This window comes from Rhinatrema bivittatum, chromosome 4, assembly GCF_901001135.1.
Source record: "Rhinatrema bivittatum chromosome 4, aRhiBiv1.1, whole genome shotgun sequence".
NCBI lineage: Eukaryota > Metazoa > Chordata > Amphibia > Gymnophiona > Rhinatrematidae > Rhinatrema > Rhinatrema bivittatum.
In genome coordinates, this window is record NC_042618.1 from 380,410,330 (window position 1) to 380,426,091 (window position 15,762).

Here is a 15,762-nt window from a genome sequence, read left to right on the forward strand (position 1 = left end):
AAAGGGGAGTGCGGGGGAAAGAGGGAGGGGGGAGTAAGGATCTTTAAGAGAATCCCCACAAATCTAAAGGCTCTCCCCTCTATCAAGTCTCCTCTGATACTGGGAGTCTTCACAAATGGGCTCGCTAAAAGAAAACTAGAAGCCTGACCACAGCTAAAGCCAAAACTATTACAACACTACCAGGCCAGCCAAGTTGAACCTGGAAGCCACAGAATTTACTGCACCAGATGAGAACATCCTACCATCTGCTGGAGGCAGAGCATACTGGGTTATACCACTGTTAGTATCAGTGATGACATCACAGGAAACGTTGTGTCCTCTCCTTACATCTACTGGTGAGGGGTGGGTCCGGACTGGTGTAACAGGATAAAGAAATGACCCTTACAGATATAGAATACTAAATTTTGGGCCATAATATTGGTCTGCTGCTTTAAAATTTACAAGTTGTGAAATTCTTGAAATATTTACTATAGAAAAAAGATAGCAGACAGGAAGCACAAACTGGGCCTGGTAGGAGTAGTCACAACATACACAGAAGAAACTTGGAATTAAAAAAAAAAAAAAATCAAAGAACTTTTAGCAACATTTATAGCCATCTTAGCAGCAGATATACATAGAAAGCAGAGTTGCTTACCTGTAACAGGTGTTCTGAGGACAGCAGGATGATAGTCCTGACATCAGATGGAGCCCCAATGTGGAAAACTTGTGTCAAAGATTCTAGAACTTTGACTAGGCACACTAAGCATGCCCTATACAATGTGTCCACACTGGGTCCCTCTCCAGTCTTGTAATATAGAATTATGATTAAAATAAAAAATAGGAGAAACCCAACTCCGCAGGGTGGCAGGCAGGTTTCGTGAGGGTACAGACAACTGGCATACGCTACCTATAACCCTGTCAAAACCCTGTCCCTATAGTTGACTGAGAAGCCGGCTGGGGCTTGGGTCTCTGCTGCCTAGGATGCCGCAGGAGCCCTGATGGTGTTGACTGGAGTGAGGGGGGCAGAGGATAGTACTTCCTTTGGCGAAAGATTTCCTTGGCCCCAGTCTCGTGGGCCTCCTAAAGGAGGAGGACAGGTCCAGAGTGCTCACGGAGAGTTGGAGGGTTTCATGATGGTCCCAAAGCTGGGCCACAGCATCCCTCACCCTATCTCCAAAGAGATTCTCTCCAGTACACTGCATGTCTGCAAGTCGTTCCTGTACCTTTGGTTAAGAGATCAGAGGCCCGCAGCTATGCCATTGTGCAGGCACTGATTCCGTTGCAGAAACTCTTTATGCAGTCTCGAATACATCATAGGTCACATGGACCTCGTGTTTTCCACACCCAGGTGCTTATGCACCAGTGACGTGAGTGTCCTGCTACTGTTGAGGCAGCTGTTTGGCCACCTCCTGCACCTGCTTCCAGACATCCAGCAAGTACTGCTTCATGTACAGCTGGTAAGCAGCGATGTAGGCAATGAGCATGGTGCCTTGAAGCACCTTCTTCCCAAGAACCTTCAAGAGGGCCAAGCGCTCTTGGACTCATTCCCCAGGGGAATGAGTCCAAGAGCGCTTGGCCCTCTTGAAGGCAGATTAGACTACCACCGACTGGCGGGAAAAGCTGACACTTATCGAATCCAGCCTTCTGGGCGAGGTAAACCCCCATCTGTCTTCTTATTGACAGGAGGCACTGCGGGGTGGCATTCCTATATCCTCAGCAGCAACTCCTTAAGGATCTCGTGTACCGGGACCACCATAGATGTGACTCAGTTATTTACACTTTCGAATAATAGAAGGACTAGGGGGCATTCCATGAAGTTAGCAAGTAGCACATTTAAGACTAATCGAAAAAAATTCTCTCTCACTCAACGCACAATAAAGCTCTGGAATTTGTTGCCAGAGGATGTGGTTAGTGCAGTTAGTGTAGCTGGGTTCAAAAAAGGTTTGGATAAGTTATAGGAGGAGAAGTCCATTAACGGCTATTAATCAAGTTTACTTAGGGAATAGCTACTGCTATTAATTGCAACAGTAACATGGGATCTTCTTAGTGTTTGGATAATTGCCAGGTTATTGTGGCCTGGTTTGGCCTCTGTTGGATACAGGATGCTGGGCTTGATGGACCCTTGGACTGACCCAGCATGGTAATTTCTTATGTTCTTATAATCTCCTTAAGAGGCTCCACAAACTGGAGGGTTTCAAGCTATTTGTGCCTCACATCCTCCTCCATCAATAATTGAAAAGGGATGGCTTCCATCATCCTCACAAAACCTGCAAAGGTTAAGTCCTCAGGCGGAGTCTTCCTTCGCTCATCTGGAAGAGAAGGTTCTGAAGGGAGACCCCTGGAGCTTTTGGAGGACTCCAAAGTGTCATGCCCCCAAGGGTCATAGGGTTTCCAATCCTCACTGTAAGCCACAGGGGATGGGTCCTGTGTAGTGCACAGAACTCAGAGAAACAAATATATAGTGCCTAAAGGGTTATGTTTGATATAGGGACAGGACTATGTTTAAAGAATTGCTCGATCACAGAGGAACAAAAGGGTTAAATGCTTAATGCAAGGTAATGTCTCTCTTTAAAGCTGCTCTGACCTTTTCTTTGGTTACAGTAATTAGTGTGGATTTCCTTTGCTTTTGTAAGTTCTCTGAAACCGCATGCTATGCAATGCAAGCATTCCATCTCTTTTTAAATACTTTCTAATACTGTGAACAAAGGGGGCAGGAAGGTAAAAGCATGTTTTCAGACTTCTATGATCATATACATAGTTGGGAAAGAGTAAACTGTGAATGATACCAGAAAAGGCAACATAGCAATGCCAGGAAATGAAACTAAAAGGCAGACAGGAAGGCAAAAGAAACCAGAAAAGAAGGGCATGGACAAAGGCATGTACGTGTGTATAATCACCAATGAAAGGAAGAGGCGTAGAGAAAAAGAACCGGAAAAATTTGTACATGAAGGGCAGAATGCTAGGACCAGGATGATACACCTAGTCTGTATAATGGACCAAGACAAAGGAAAGGAAACCAAAGGGCTAATGAGCTGTCAAACTAAAAACAGACTCATGCTTGAAGGCCTTCCCAGTGCTGTCCCTGACTCCCCCTCAAATGCAGTTAACTCTTCATCTGCCTAGAGATCCTGTCTGTAGTGATTGTTTTCGTGTGCCCGACTGCCTGATTACGTGTCTGCCTGACTGGACAATCAATTCAGATTCAGAGCTCTCTCAGGGAAGTAACAGCCACAGATTTGTATAGCTCAGCTTAGCCTCTTAAATGCTTATCGCTTATATTTTATACTATGTTCCAATGTAATCTATTTTATTATTGCAAAAAAATCATAATAGCTAAGAAAAAATATAACCATTTGTTACCTATAAATTACCCTCTGAGTATTACTGCTATTTATAAAGGAATTTAACAGACAGGAAATGGGGAGGCTAGATATGACTGATGAGAATCGGGAGAAACCCGAGGGATCTTCAACCCTGCATACAACACAGGTCCCTAGGTGCTCATTCTTCATCCAGAGGTGAAGACACTGGTAGAACTGGATTGGGAAGGCCCGGAAGGCCTCAGCATCTCTGCCAGCCTCAAACTTTCTCCTCTGAGGAACCAGCAATGACCATCGTATCAGTAGGGGGATGCCTCTGTGCCCTGCCGAGCATAGAAGCTGTCCCAGGAACCAGTACTAGCTGGGATGGTAACACAGCAATGAGCACTTTGAGCTTCTCCAGAAGCGGTAAAAGGAGTGGTTGCACTGAATCGGGTGCCACAGGACCAAAGCTCTGCAGCGACTAGTCCACTACTAGCTGGACTCTGCGTTCTGGCTCCTCCTCGAATGTTGCCAATGCCAACACTGACTGGGAGAAAGGAAGGCTGGCCAGATCCTCTTTGGACCACCGAGGTGGATCGGTGACTGGCATCATGACTGGTGGAGACCATCACAGACCCCCGGCATCAATGGAGGATTAGAACTCCTCACCATGGGGTCTCTTCGAGGATATCATAGCAAAAGCTGGTGCATGCCTATGCCCAGCATCGTGCATCAATGGGAAACAGGGGCGATGCTTGGCCAAATGAGGAACCAGACATTCTCAGCCTGGATGAGAATGACCAGTTGTCAGTCTCCGGTACTACTGTCCGTTGAAGTATTGACAGAACAGACTGTCACGCCGATGTTGATGGCTCAATGTCCACTGATGCGGCTCCTTGGTTCTTCGATGCCAAGGTCGATGGCTCCAAGTTCTTTGACCCGAAGAACAGGTCCACCTTGTTAAGTCGAAGCAGATGTCTCTTCGGAGTCATCCATGTGCATAAGTGGTAACACTGGATGTCATACGATGTCCCCAGGCAGAGGACACATATATGGATCTGTGATGGACATGGGCCTGTGGCACCAGGGGCATCGCCGAAAACCGGCTGTGGCCATGATGGACAAAACAAAAAGGGAAACTAATCAAAGACAATGGCAATGGGGTGTTGATGGACAGTGGGCACCGATGCACCGCCATGGGGAATCAACCGCAGAAGGAAAAACTTATATGAATTAGTTGAAAACCCTGATTAGGAGATGCTATGGGAGAGCACCAAGAGGGATCCAGCAGTGGACCAATGAGGAAAAACTGCAACACACCCCAAAATTGTCCAAAGCGCCAAAATAACCAAAGTGAGTTCATTCACACTGCGAGGCGGAGACTGGAGGGGGACCCTGCATAGACGTGTAGTATAGGCCATGCTAAGTGTGCGTAGTCAAAGTTCTAGAAACCTTGACATGTTTTCCCACATTGGGTTCCATCTGATGTTGTCACCCATGTGTGAAGACTAGCATCATGCTTGCCCTCTGAGAACAATACAGTGATATTTGAACTTGTCTAAAAAGACATTAAGATCTAATCTAATCTGTTCTTACTATAGAGTTTAGGCTCTGTATAGCAGAGTTGCTTACCTGTAACAGGTGTTCTGAGGTTAGCAGGATGTTAGTCCTTTCATGGGTGACATCAGATGGAGCCAAACACTAGAAACTTTGACTAGGAACACTGAGCATTCCCAGTATTGTATACTACAAAACTGAGGGGTCCCTCTTTTTTTTTTTTTTTTAATCATAATTCTGTATGAGATGGAAAAAAATTAGAAAACCAAATCCATTGGGGGGGGGGGGGGTGAGGATTAACATCTACTGTCCTCTGAGAACACCGCTACAGGTAAGCAACTCTGCTTTCTTAGAGGACAAGCAGGATGGTAGTCTTCACACAAATGGGACCAGCAGTTAACTAACCAAATGCCAATGGGCACACCACCACCGGTGCTATTGGTAACAAAGGGGGAGATAGCCTGAACCCAAACAGGCCCTAGGTAGGGAGAATTGGGTTCTACACCTCAAACAGGTTCCAGAGGACAGACTGGTTGAACCTGTCACATTGGCCATCTCTATCCAGACAGTAATGGGATGTAAATGAGTGGAGAGAACTCCACATCAGGGTCCTAGGTGCCTGGCCTACATCCAGAGATGCAGGCACCGAAAATGGATGGGGGGGGGGGGGGGGGGGGGGGGGGACTACAGGCCTTGGTGTCTCCACCAGCTTCAGCGGAGCTTCCTTCTCAGAGGAACTGGCAAAGACCACCGTAAATCGGCAGAGGGAGGCACCTGTGCCCCGCCGGGTGCCAGTGCCACCCCAGGAAATGACGTCAGCTGTACCAGTAACCTACCAGCCCAATGAGCTTCTCTAGAAGTAGTACAAGGACGAGCAACACCAACTCCAGTGCCATCAGTGCCACAGAACCAAAACCCCGAAGCGCCTGCTCCACCGCTAGCTGGACTCTACGCTCCAGCTCCTCCTCAAATGTTGCCGATGCCAAAACCAACTGGGAGGATGGAGGGGTGTCAGAATATACCTCTGACCCACAAGGGGGATTGTCGATTGGCACCAGAAACTGTGGAGCTGTCAGACACCGGGAATCAATGGAGGATGTGTGCTCCTTGCCACGGAGCATCGCGGAAAAAGCTGGTGTGTCCCCCTGCCCAGCACCGTGCATAGACTGAGACTGCCAATGTCGTAGTGTCCATTGGTGCGGCTCCAAAGTCCTTCAATGTAGATGCCGCCAATGACGATGGCTCGGGCTTCAACCCAAAGACATGATCCATTTTGTTGAGTTGAAGCCAATGTCCCTTCGGGGTCATTTGGGTGCAAAAGATGCAACTTCGGACATCATGCGATGCCCCCAGACAGAGTATGCAAACATCATGAGGATCAATGTTAAGACAGGAGGGGGGGGTGGTGGCATCAGTGCAAACCAGACATGGCCATGACTAGAGGAAAGGGGAAAGACGAAAATGATAGGCGACGGGCACTGAGGCACCGCTACCATGAAGGGAGTCTACTACGAAATGAAACTTACCCGAATGCCAAAAACCCTGACTGGGGACACCAAGAGGGACCCAACACCAAAGTTTTCCACAAGGCAAAAAGCCAAAATTTTAGAGCTCAATCAAACCAAAAGGCTTACAGCTCTGTGGAAAAAAAGAGACTAAAGAGGGACCCCGCATGGACATGTAGTATAGGGCATGCTAGGCATGCTCAGTGTGCCTAGTCAAAGTTTCTAGAAACTGACAAGTTTTATGCCTTAAGATACAGCTATTGTCACCCAAGTGCGAAGACTACCATCCTGCTTGTCCTTGAAGAAATTTAATATATTATATCTTCTAAACTACAATTCAAAAAAATAAAATGACAAAAGATAAAGCCCTTTTTTGCTCTTTATTAACCATTTCCCCCATCTTCACTTAATATAATTCAGCAGAAAAGACAATATCAAGTTATAGGAATAGTATTTATAAAAGCTCTGGTAGAAATGTCTGGAATTAACAGTTTTTGCATGTCTGAGCTGCTTTACACCAATAACTTACCTGAGTAAGCTCATATGCTCTGTAAGCCAACAAAGAAGTAACTCTGTTAGCATTCTTAGAGACATGACATTCATGCTTCGGTGTTGGATCTAATGCACTTTTGTTCATTGCCGATTCTAAAGCATTTTTTCCCATATGATCATATATGCTTTTCATTTTGCCCTGAAAAAAGATTTTTAAATATTTAAACATCACAAATCAGAATAACTACATCAAATATATATAAAAAAACACCACACAAGTGCAATGAACTCCCCCCATTACTCTGCGTGCTTTCTACAATACACAATGAGGCCAATATTTAAAAAAACAAAAACAAAAAAACACACATCCTAATTAAAGTTATCTGGAAAAATTATTTGGCCACCTTTAGTTAGATAATATCACCAGTTATGTTTAAGTTATTGACCTTGTGTGGCCCGATAACTTTAGACTTAACCAGCTTATTCAAAAAAATATAGCCAGTAAGAGGCCTTACAGCTGTACAAAAAAAAAAAAGTAGTTGCAGAAAGAACAGACCCCCACCTAATCAATAAACCAAAGGCCCTGCCAGGCCAAGCCTCCTCCCAAGAACATTTTAAGACTAAAAGTGCTGTCTGGGGCCAGCCTCCTCCTGCTTGCTTTCTGGTTTGACAATTTTACAATGAGTTGTCCCTTCTCCCCACCCCCAATCTAATCCTCCTGATACCTTTCCAAATCTCTATCTTCTAACTGCAATCCTGACAGAAGACAGATTTCCATTTTAGGGGTGGAGCAAGATGGTGGACCAGTTCCGAAACATTCTGGGAGGACTTCTTGTTGATTTATACTACCTGCGTTACTTTCACCATCAAGGATGGTAAAAATTAAAGGGGAAAACCCAGGTTTTTCCTTGTTAATCTGGGTTAGCATTGGCTCCTGGTGCAATGGAGCAGTTTGTCCTCCACGGAACATTGGCATCTGAAGTCGCCAGTGCGACACCATTGGGAGAAGGGGCAAGGTCATAAGAACATAAGATATGCCATAATGGGTCAGATCAAGGGCCCATCAAGTCCAGTATCCTGTTTCCAACCATGGCCAATCCAAGCCCCAAGTACCTGGCAAGTACCCAAACATTAAATGGCAACAAGCAGTGGCTATTGACTATTAATAGCAGTTTATGGACTTTTCCAGGAACTTACCTAAAACATTGAGAAGATGCAGATCTCTTCTCGAAGCAGAGTCACAAGACCATTCGGGAAAACCAGGCAACTCCACGGTCTGATTAACATGGAAGGCAGACACCACTTTCGGCAAAAAGGAGGGCACCGTACGCAGGGACACCCTATCTGCCGAAATGCGCAGGAAAGGATCCCTACAGGACAGGGTCTGCAATTCTGAAATACACCTAGCAGAGCAAATGGCCACCAAAAACAACGCCTTCAAGGTGAGGTTCTTCAGAGAGAGACGTGCCCCAGAGGCTCAAAGGGAGGATCACAGAGTGCAATAGGACTAGGTTGAGATTCCACTCTGGGCACATCTTATGAATCGGAGGATGAAGATGCTTTACCCCTTTCAGAAAACGGGCTACATCAGGGTGGCTGGCCAGGGGTCTGCCGTCTATCCAACTTCAGAGACAGCCTAGGGCTGAGACCTGAACCCGCAGAGAATTATAAGCCAAGCCTTTTGACAACCCCTGCTGTAGAAAAGTCAAAACCTGGGGGCTGATGACGTCAGCGGAGCGAGTGGCAGCTTAATCCCTAGCTCTAGACCGATCTGGTTGGAATTTCTCGTTTGTGGCCATCCAGGGCTCGTTTTGGGCAGCAGAGATACTGTTAACTTGCTGGAATCCACCCCGTGTCAACTCGGAAGAAAGGACCCGATTTCCAAAAATATTAGTTTCAAAAAACGGATGAGGCCCGCTCCGAAAAATTCAAAATGGCGGCCACGACAAACAGAAATTGAAGAACAGGCTGAGGAGCTGTCGACTGCCTCAGACTCTGAAATCCCTACTAGGGGTGAGTTTAAAACTTGATTTAGTGAGCTGAGGCACAATCTTCAAAACTTTAAAGCAGAAATCAGGGAGGTGGTGGGGGAACTGAGAGAGTCGGTAAGCGACATGGGGCGTCGCATATTTGAATATGAAATGCTCACAGAGGCACAGACGGAGTCTCTCAGCATAATTAAAAAAGAGAATGCAGCCCTGTCGCACGAAATACAGCAACTTTCTGTGAAGCTCGAGGATCTCGAGAATAGAAGTCGTAGAGTAAATCTCCGGTTCAGAGGCATCCCAGAGTCTCAGGAATATTCAGACTGTGTGCAAGTCATTTCAAAACTCTGTGCAGAAGTTCTGCAAACGCAAGGGAATGGTGTCTCTGGGGACAATATTCCACTTCCCACAGTGAAAATCGAAAGAGCGCACAGGGCTTTGAGGCCTAAATTGGCTAACAAGGCCAAGAATTTCATTGCCTGTTTTTATGAATATGCAGTCAAGGAGCGGATTTACATGTTAGCCCATAAGCAAGGGAAATTGCAATTGTATGGCCATGAGATCCAGGTATATGCGGCTGTATCCCCCCTTACTCTTAAGAAACGTTTGGAATTGAAACCTGCTACCGCACTCTTGAATAAAGAAAATATCTGCTACCGGTGGCTATTCCCCTTTGGGATTGGATTCACTATTCAAGGCAGAACATACAAGGCTCAATCCATGAAGGAGGCCGCAAGATGTCTACAGGAAGCAGACTTTAGTTTGCCAGACTATCAAGCTCCTGCCTCACCTACTACAGCACAGAAGGATGAACCCCGCTGGCAGAGAATGGGCAAAGGGGGAAGAGACTGCGTCGCACACCAGACCTAGATAACACTGCTGCAGAGCCCACGTGACATTTCCTCACTGCTTTTCCAGAATATGGTTCTTGAGAATCCCTGGATGGCTGCACTATTTTAACTACTGATTTTTTATTTTTTTTTAAAGATTCCTTTCCGGGGTGGGCAGCGGGAGCTCTGCTGTGCCATACCCCCTGAAATGGGTCACAAGACCAGAGGTTTGCATGGTCTCATGGTGAGGGGGGATAACTTGTTCTCTCAGCAGGTTTATTTCTATTCTTACATACATTATGTTTTACGCCAGGGGCACACCCTTACAGGTTTGCATATGCCGCTGGACAGGCTGATTGAGACAACTGTATCTATTATGGTTAAATGACTACCTTTAGATTGTTATCCTTAAATGTTAAAGGTTTAAATACCCCTCGCAAACGTAAATTTCGTTCAATGATCTTCAGAGGGCCAACATTGCGATAGCCCTAGTTCAAGAGACTCATCTGAAGCGGAGATTTGAGCATTTACTGCGATCACGTCAATATCCTCATCAATACTGGTCTGCCTGCACAAAGACAGCACGATATGCAGGAGTAGGGATTTTGTTTCAGAAAGATTTTGCTTTTGAATTACGCAAATGTGTATCTGACCCTGATGGGAGGTATCTTTTGCTCAATATAATGGTGGCTGGGGAACAATTTACCTTGTTAATTGTTTATGCTCCTAATGTTTTACAAGCTCCCTTTTTTGCTAATTTACATGATATAGTTCATTCACACTTAAGAGGGGCACCTTATAATGTCTGGGGACTGTAATATCCCTATTAATCCTAAGCTTGACACATCAGTAGATAAGGGATCCACCACAAAGAAAGATAGGCGAAGTTTTGTTGGTTTCCTTGGCATTTCCAGTTGGAGGACACCTGGCGCTTTTTATTTTCTAGGCAGAGGGAATATACTTTTTATTCTAAACCTCTTAACATGTATTCCTGAATTGATTATATTTTTGTTGACAAAGGATTTCTCCATAGGGTGATGAAGGCCACTGTCGATTCCAGGTCATGCTCCACTATGGGCGGAACTATCCTTCCTGTTGTGAACGGCCTCAAAAGGCCTTGCATCATGTTGTGAACGGCCTCAAAAGGCCTTGCATCCTGTTGTGTGCCCATGGGCCTCAGCCCGACCCCGACCTTCAGGACTGAGCCAAGGGTTGACGGTGGCTCCGCATGGCTGAACAATCGTGCCCTCGGCCAGGCCGGCAAGCTCCCAAGGCCAACATCCGAGGACGTTGGAAGGTGAATGGTCCTCAGACCATTCCGGGCCCTTTCGGACCTGCTGAAAGCAGCATGGAGCAGCAGGCCTGGCCTGAGGTGGAGGGCAGACGGCCTTGGCACGAAGACATGACAAAGAGTGATGCAACGGCATCCTTGGACGAAGACTCGGGGATGATGCAACGGCATCCTTGGCGAAGACATATGGCTGATGCAACGGCATCCATGACAAGACACTTGACATCCACATAGGCAACACAAGGCATGGACATTGGCACTGTCTCTCAGGGCGCCCTACTCAGGCCACCCGCGGGACTGAGTCGCGGACCACCCTGTCCCAATACGCGCCCTACACAGGCCCAAGAGGCTGGTCACGGACCACGACGGGAGCGGGACAGCACAGGAACTAGTCCAACCCAGGCAGAGCTTCAACGACGGAGCCATAAGTCGCCCGGAACTCCACATAGCCTGGCAGGCATGACGGCTCCAGAGCGCAGGGACAAATCCCTCCTGCAGACTGCGCCATTCCCGGGCATGACATCCTCCGGAAACACAGCCAGACAGGACATGAAGGCTCAGGAGCATCAGACGAAGACATGGGACAGGACATCCAGGAAGGCAGGAACATCAGGACGAGGAAACCATAACGAGACATCTGGACGTGGTCAGGGACCTCAGGCAAAACACCAAGATGAAGACATGACGAAGACGAACGAGACGAGGAGCTCCACAAAAACAGAGGACCTTACAACTCTGGCAGGCAGGAGCCTCCAGATGGAAGTTATCAAGATGCAAGGCCTGGAACAACTGACAGAGCAGCCCTTTATAGGGCTGGTACAGGAACCATCACAAAGGTGGGGCCAAGACACTTCCTGTGTCTGGCCCTTTAAATGTTAAGAGAAGACACGGCCGCATGCCAAGGGGAGAGCAGGAAGCTGTGCAGGACCGCGGACAACAGCCTGCACAGTCATCACGGCAGACGTAGAAGAAGCAGGCCCTGACGTCGGCAGCAGCTCCAGCCGCTGCGGGGAGCCCCGGGGGTGGCACTAGCCGCCGGGCCAGCCCGGGAATGCGGCCTTAGCGCTGTGAAGACGGAAGCGGCGATGGGGGCGGTCCCAGGCCCCGAAGGCGGCCGTGGCTCCGACCAAGGAGAACAGGTGCCACACAGGCGGCCTCCGGGCCGCAGGAGAATCTTCAGGCCGTGGCTCCGGCCATGTGAGGGCCGACGACAGCGTCCTGCCGCGTCGGCTGAAGATCAGCATGGTGGTGAGTGTGCCTGCTCGCGGGGAAACCCGTGGGCAGGAGAGTTCATAACACTTTCCAGCATATGATCGGGGCCAGAGATTCTGGAAGTTAAACGATAGTCTGCTAGACGACAAGCCCTTTCTTACTCAGTGTCAGCAGAGTATTAATGAATATTTGCTGCATAATTCGACACCCGCTATCTCCCCCATCATCATTTGGGATTGTTTGAAAGCCGTGATACGCCTATTGCTAGAGCTTCTCATGTTAAGAAGACAGAGATACGCTTATTGCTAGAGCTTCTCATGTTAAGAAGACAGAGAGGCAGGCAAGGAAGACCCTTATTGATCGTCTGTTGACGCTGAAGCAGCAACATAAGCGCACCCCCTCTAGTGTATGGTTAGGGGAAATTGAGGGTTGTCTGTCCCAGATTGCAGCGCTCAATGCTGCTAAAATAGCATAGATCTTGAGCGGGTGGAACAATCTTACTTTGATGGGGGAAATAGGGCCGGGAATTTGCTGGCCAATAAACTGAGGGCGAAGTGAATGCAGAACCTTATAACTAAAAGGACGAACAGGGTCAAACACTGACCTTTAATGAGGATATCAGACAGCGTTTTCTTCGCTTTTATGTGAATTTATATAAGGGAAACTCTGTAATTACTAACACAGATATCACGGCCTTTTTGCGGGATGTCTCGCTGCCTCATCTGATGGAGGGTCAATGTGCTAGTTTAGATGCAGAAATTACACCGGCCGAAGTGTCCTCTGCCATTAAGCAATTGAAGTTGAGCAAATCAACTGATTTAGATGGTTTCACTGCTCGCTTTTATCAATGTTTCGTGGAGGAGCTGTCAGAGCCTCTATCTAGGATGTTTAATGCAATACGGACTGAGGAAAATCTGGCTCCCAATTCAAATGTCGCTGTCATCACTATCATAGCTAAGCCGGGACGAGACCCTACACAGTGTGGTTCTTATCGGCCTATATCTTTGCTTAACATTGATCTCAAATTGTTAGCTAAAATTTTAGCCAGTAGGCTTAATTGTTACATTGCACAATTAATACATCCGGATCAAGCCGGTTTTATCCCGGGGCGCATGGCCTCTGATAATGTCAGGAACATTTTAGATTCTTTATGGTGGGTCAAACGATGTAATTCTCCTTTTCTTTTGATGGCCATGGACGCTGAAAAAGCTTTTGATTTGGTCCATTGGCCATTCCTCTTCCAAGTCCTTGATAAAATGGGCTTTGGACATTTTTTTATAAATTGGATTCAAACATTGTACAAAGTCCCAAGAGCTTGCATTAAGGTGAATGGCGGATAGTCCGCCTACTTTACTGTAGGAAGAGGGACCAGACAGGGGTGTCCCCTTTCACCATTACTGTTTGCTATTTTCATTGAGCCGTTGGCCCAGAAAATTAGGAGTTCTCCAGGAGTATCTGGTGTTCAGGTGGGGGAATTCTCGTTCAAATTGGCTATGTTCGCCGATGATGTGATATTGATGCTTACCAATCCTTTGAGTTCTTTACCGGCAGTGGTGGAAATTATTAAATCATACAGTCAGGTGTCTGGGTATTCCATTAAATGGGATAAAACTGAAATTCTTAATGTTTCCCTATTAGATACCCAAGTCAGTGCTCTCAAAGCTGATTTCCCCTTTAGGTGGGCCAAGGATAAGATAAAATACTTAGGAGTGTATATCGGTGCCCACACAGACATTTACAGCATTAATTACCCTCCACTATTATCGAAAATTTATAAAGAGTTGGAAGAGTGGAGTTGCTACCACATATCATGGCTGGGACGGATTGCTACCTTTAAAATGAACATCCTCCCTAGACTTTGTTACCTGTTTCAGACCATCCCTGTTAATATTCCCAGGCCCATTTTGATGAAGTGGCAACGTCGTTTCATGAAATATATTTGGCAGGGTAAACACCCACGAGTAGCGCAAAAAGTATTATTTCACCCAAAACTACATGGGGGCTTGGCTGTACCTAATTTGGTATGGTATCACGCTGCTGCACGGCTGCAGGTAGTAGCGGACTGGCATAGCAAGGGGGGGGGGGGGGGGGGGGAACTGTGGATAGCTCTAGAACAGGAATTAGTGGGGACTTGCCCTCTCTCTGCTATGGTATGGCGACCGCGGACTGAGTGGCCTAAGATGCAAGATCTTCCCACTCCAGTACAACATGCTTTTCAAATTTGGGACGCTTGGCGCAGAGTGTTAATTGGTAACAGAGTGGGGTCCATTAATACTTCTCCTTTTTATCACCGGGACTTTTTAGCGGGTCAGGCTCACTTGGTCTTTAAAGTATGGCTTATGAAAGGCATCCTCACCTGTGATCAACTTTGGGAAAATAATGGTTGGGTGTCCTTTGAAACCCTCCAGGCTAGATTTGGTCTAGATCCGGGAGAAATTTATCTTTATTTGCAGTTACACAGTTATGGGTATAAGTCCAGATTACACCAAGATCTTCAATCCCCAGTCTCACTTTTTGAAACTTACTGTAAGGTGGTGGATAAGGTGCCTCGCCTTTTGTCAAAGATTTATAAATGACTAAATAATGATCTAAAATCTCCATCTTATATCATTGCGTGGGAAAGGGACCTTGGGGTGCCTTTAGACGAAGATTTTTGGGATGAGATTTACTCCACCATGGGGAAGGGACTGATTTCTGCTGCGTTAGTGGAAAATGGGCTTAAACTGCTTTATAGGTGGTACTATACACCGGTGCGATTGCATCGCATCTACCCTTATTTCTCAGATAGATGCTGGAAAGGCTGTGGGGGCGAGGGGACCTTTTTCAATCTTTGGTGGGACTGTAAGGTAGTCTCCCAGCTATGGGACTCTGTTGCCGCCTGGGTGTCAGATATCCTTCACTTTCCTATAGTGTTTACTCCTCAGACTCCTTTGTTAAATGGGGGGTCTCCCTCGGGGGATAAGTACCCCTCACGGTTTATAATGTTTGTGGCAACAGCGACCAGGTGTGAAATTGCACTCCACTGGAAAGTATCCACGGGCCCCAACTTAGCCAAAATTCAAGCGAGCATAGATAAGGTTTATTCCCTAGGTAAAATTACTGCTCATAAACAGGGGAAGCTGGGGTCCTTTCTGAATACATGGCAGATGTACCAGGCATGGAGGGACACTCGGGCAGTGGGTTGAATGCCCCTTAACACTTGTTGGATGATAACGTTTGGTTTTTTTTACTAATGTATGTTTGATGCTTGTAAGTTGTGGATATGCTGAGAAGGGGGGAGGGGGGTTGTGAATAACAAAAAATTATGCAGAGACTGTTTTCAGTTTATTGCTTATTGTATTTTCAAGACTATGTATTCATGACTGTTATACGTTACAGTTGCTGTCTCTAATGAAAAACTTAAATTACAAAAAAGAAAAGTCAAAACCTGAGGAATGGACACAGACAACGGCACTAAACCTTGTTGATCACACCAGATTTCAAACACCTTCCACACCCGGACGTAAGCCATAGAAGTTGACAGCCGCCTGGCCTGCAGTAGCGTGGGAATCACCTCTTCCGATTACTCCTTCGTTTGTAACCTCCACCTCTCAAAAACCAGGCCGCGAG

At 46.7% G+C, this 15,762-nt stretch overlaps 1 protein-coding gene across 3 annotated transcripts in view; it reads right to left on the bottom strand.

Annotated features, from left to right (window-relative positions):
* TASOR (transcription activation suppressor) overlaps positions 1–15,762 on the bottom strand; it is a 387,184-nt gene that overhangs the window by 295,758 nt on the left and 75,664 nt on the right. For all 3 annotated transcript variants that reach the window (XM_029600919.1, XM_029600917.1, XM_029600918.1), the window contains one exon: positions 6,873–7,034. In XM_029600919.1, coding sequence (XP_029456779.1) covers positions 6,873–7,034 — 162 coding nt within the window. Of the gene's footprint in view, positions 1–6,872; positions 7,035–15,762 lie in introns of those variants that run through there.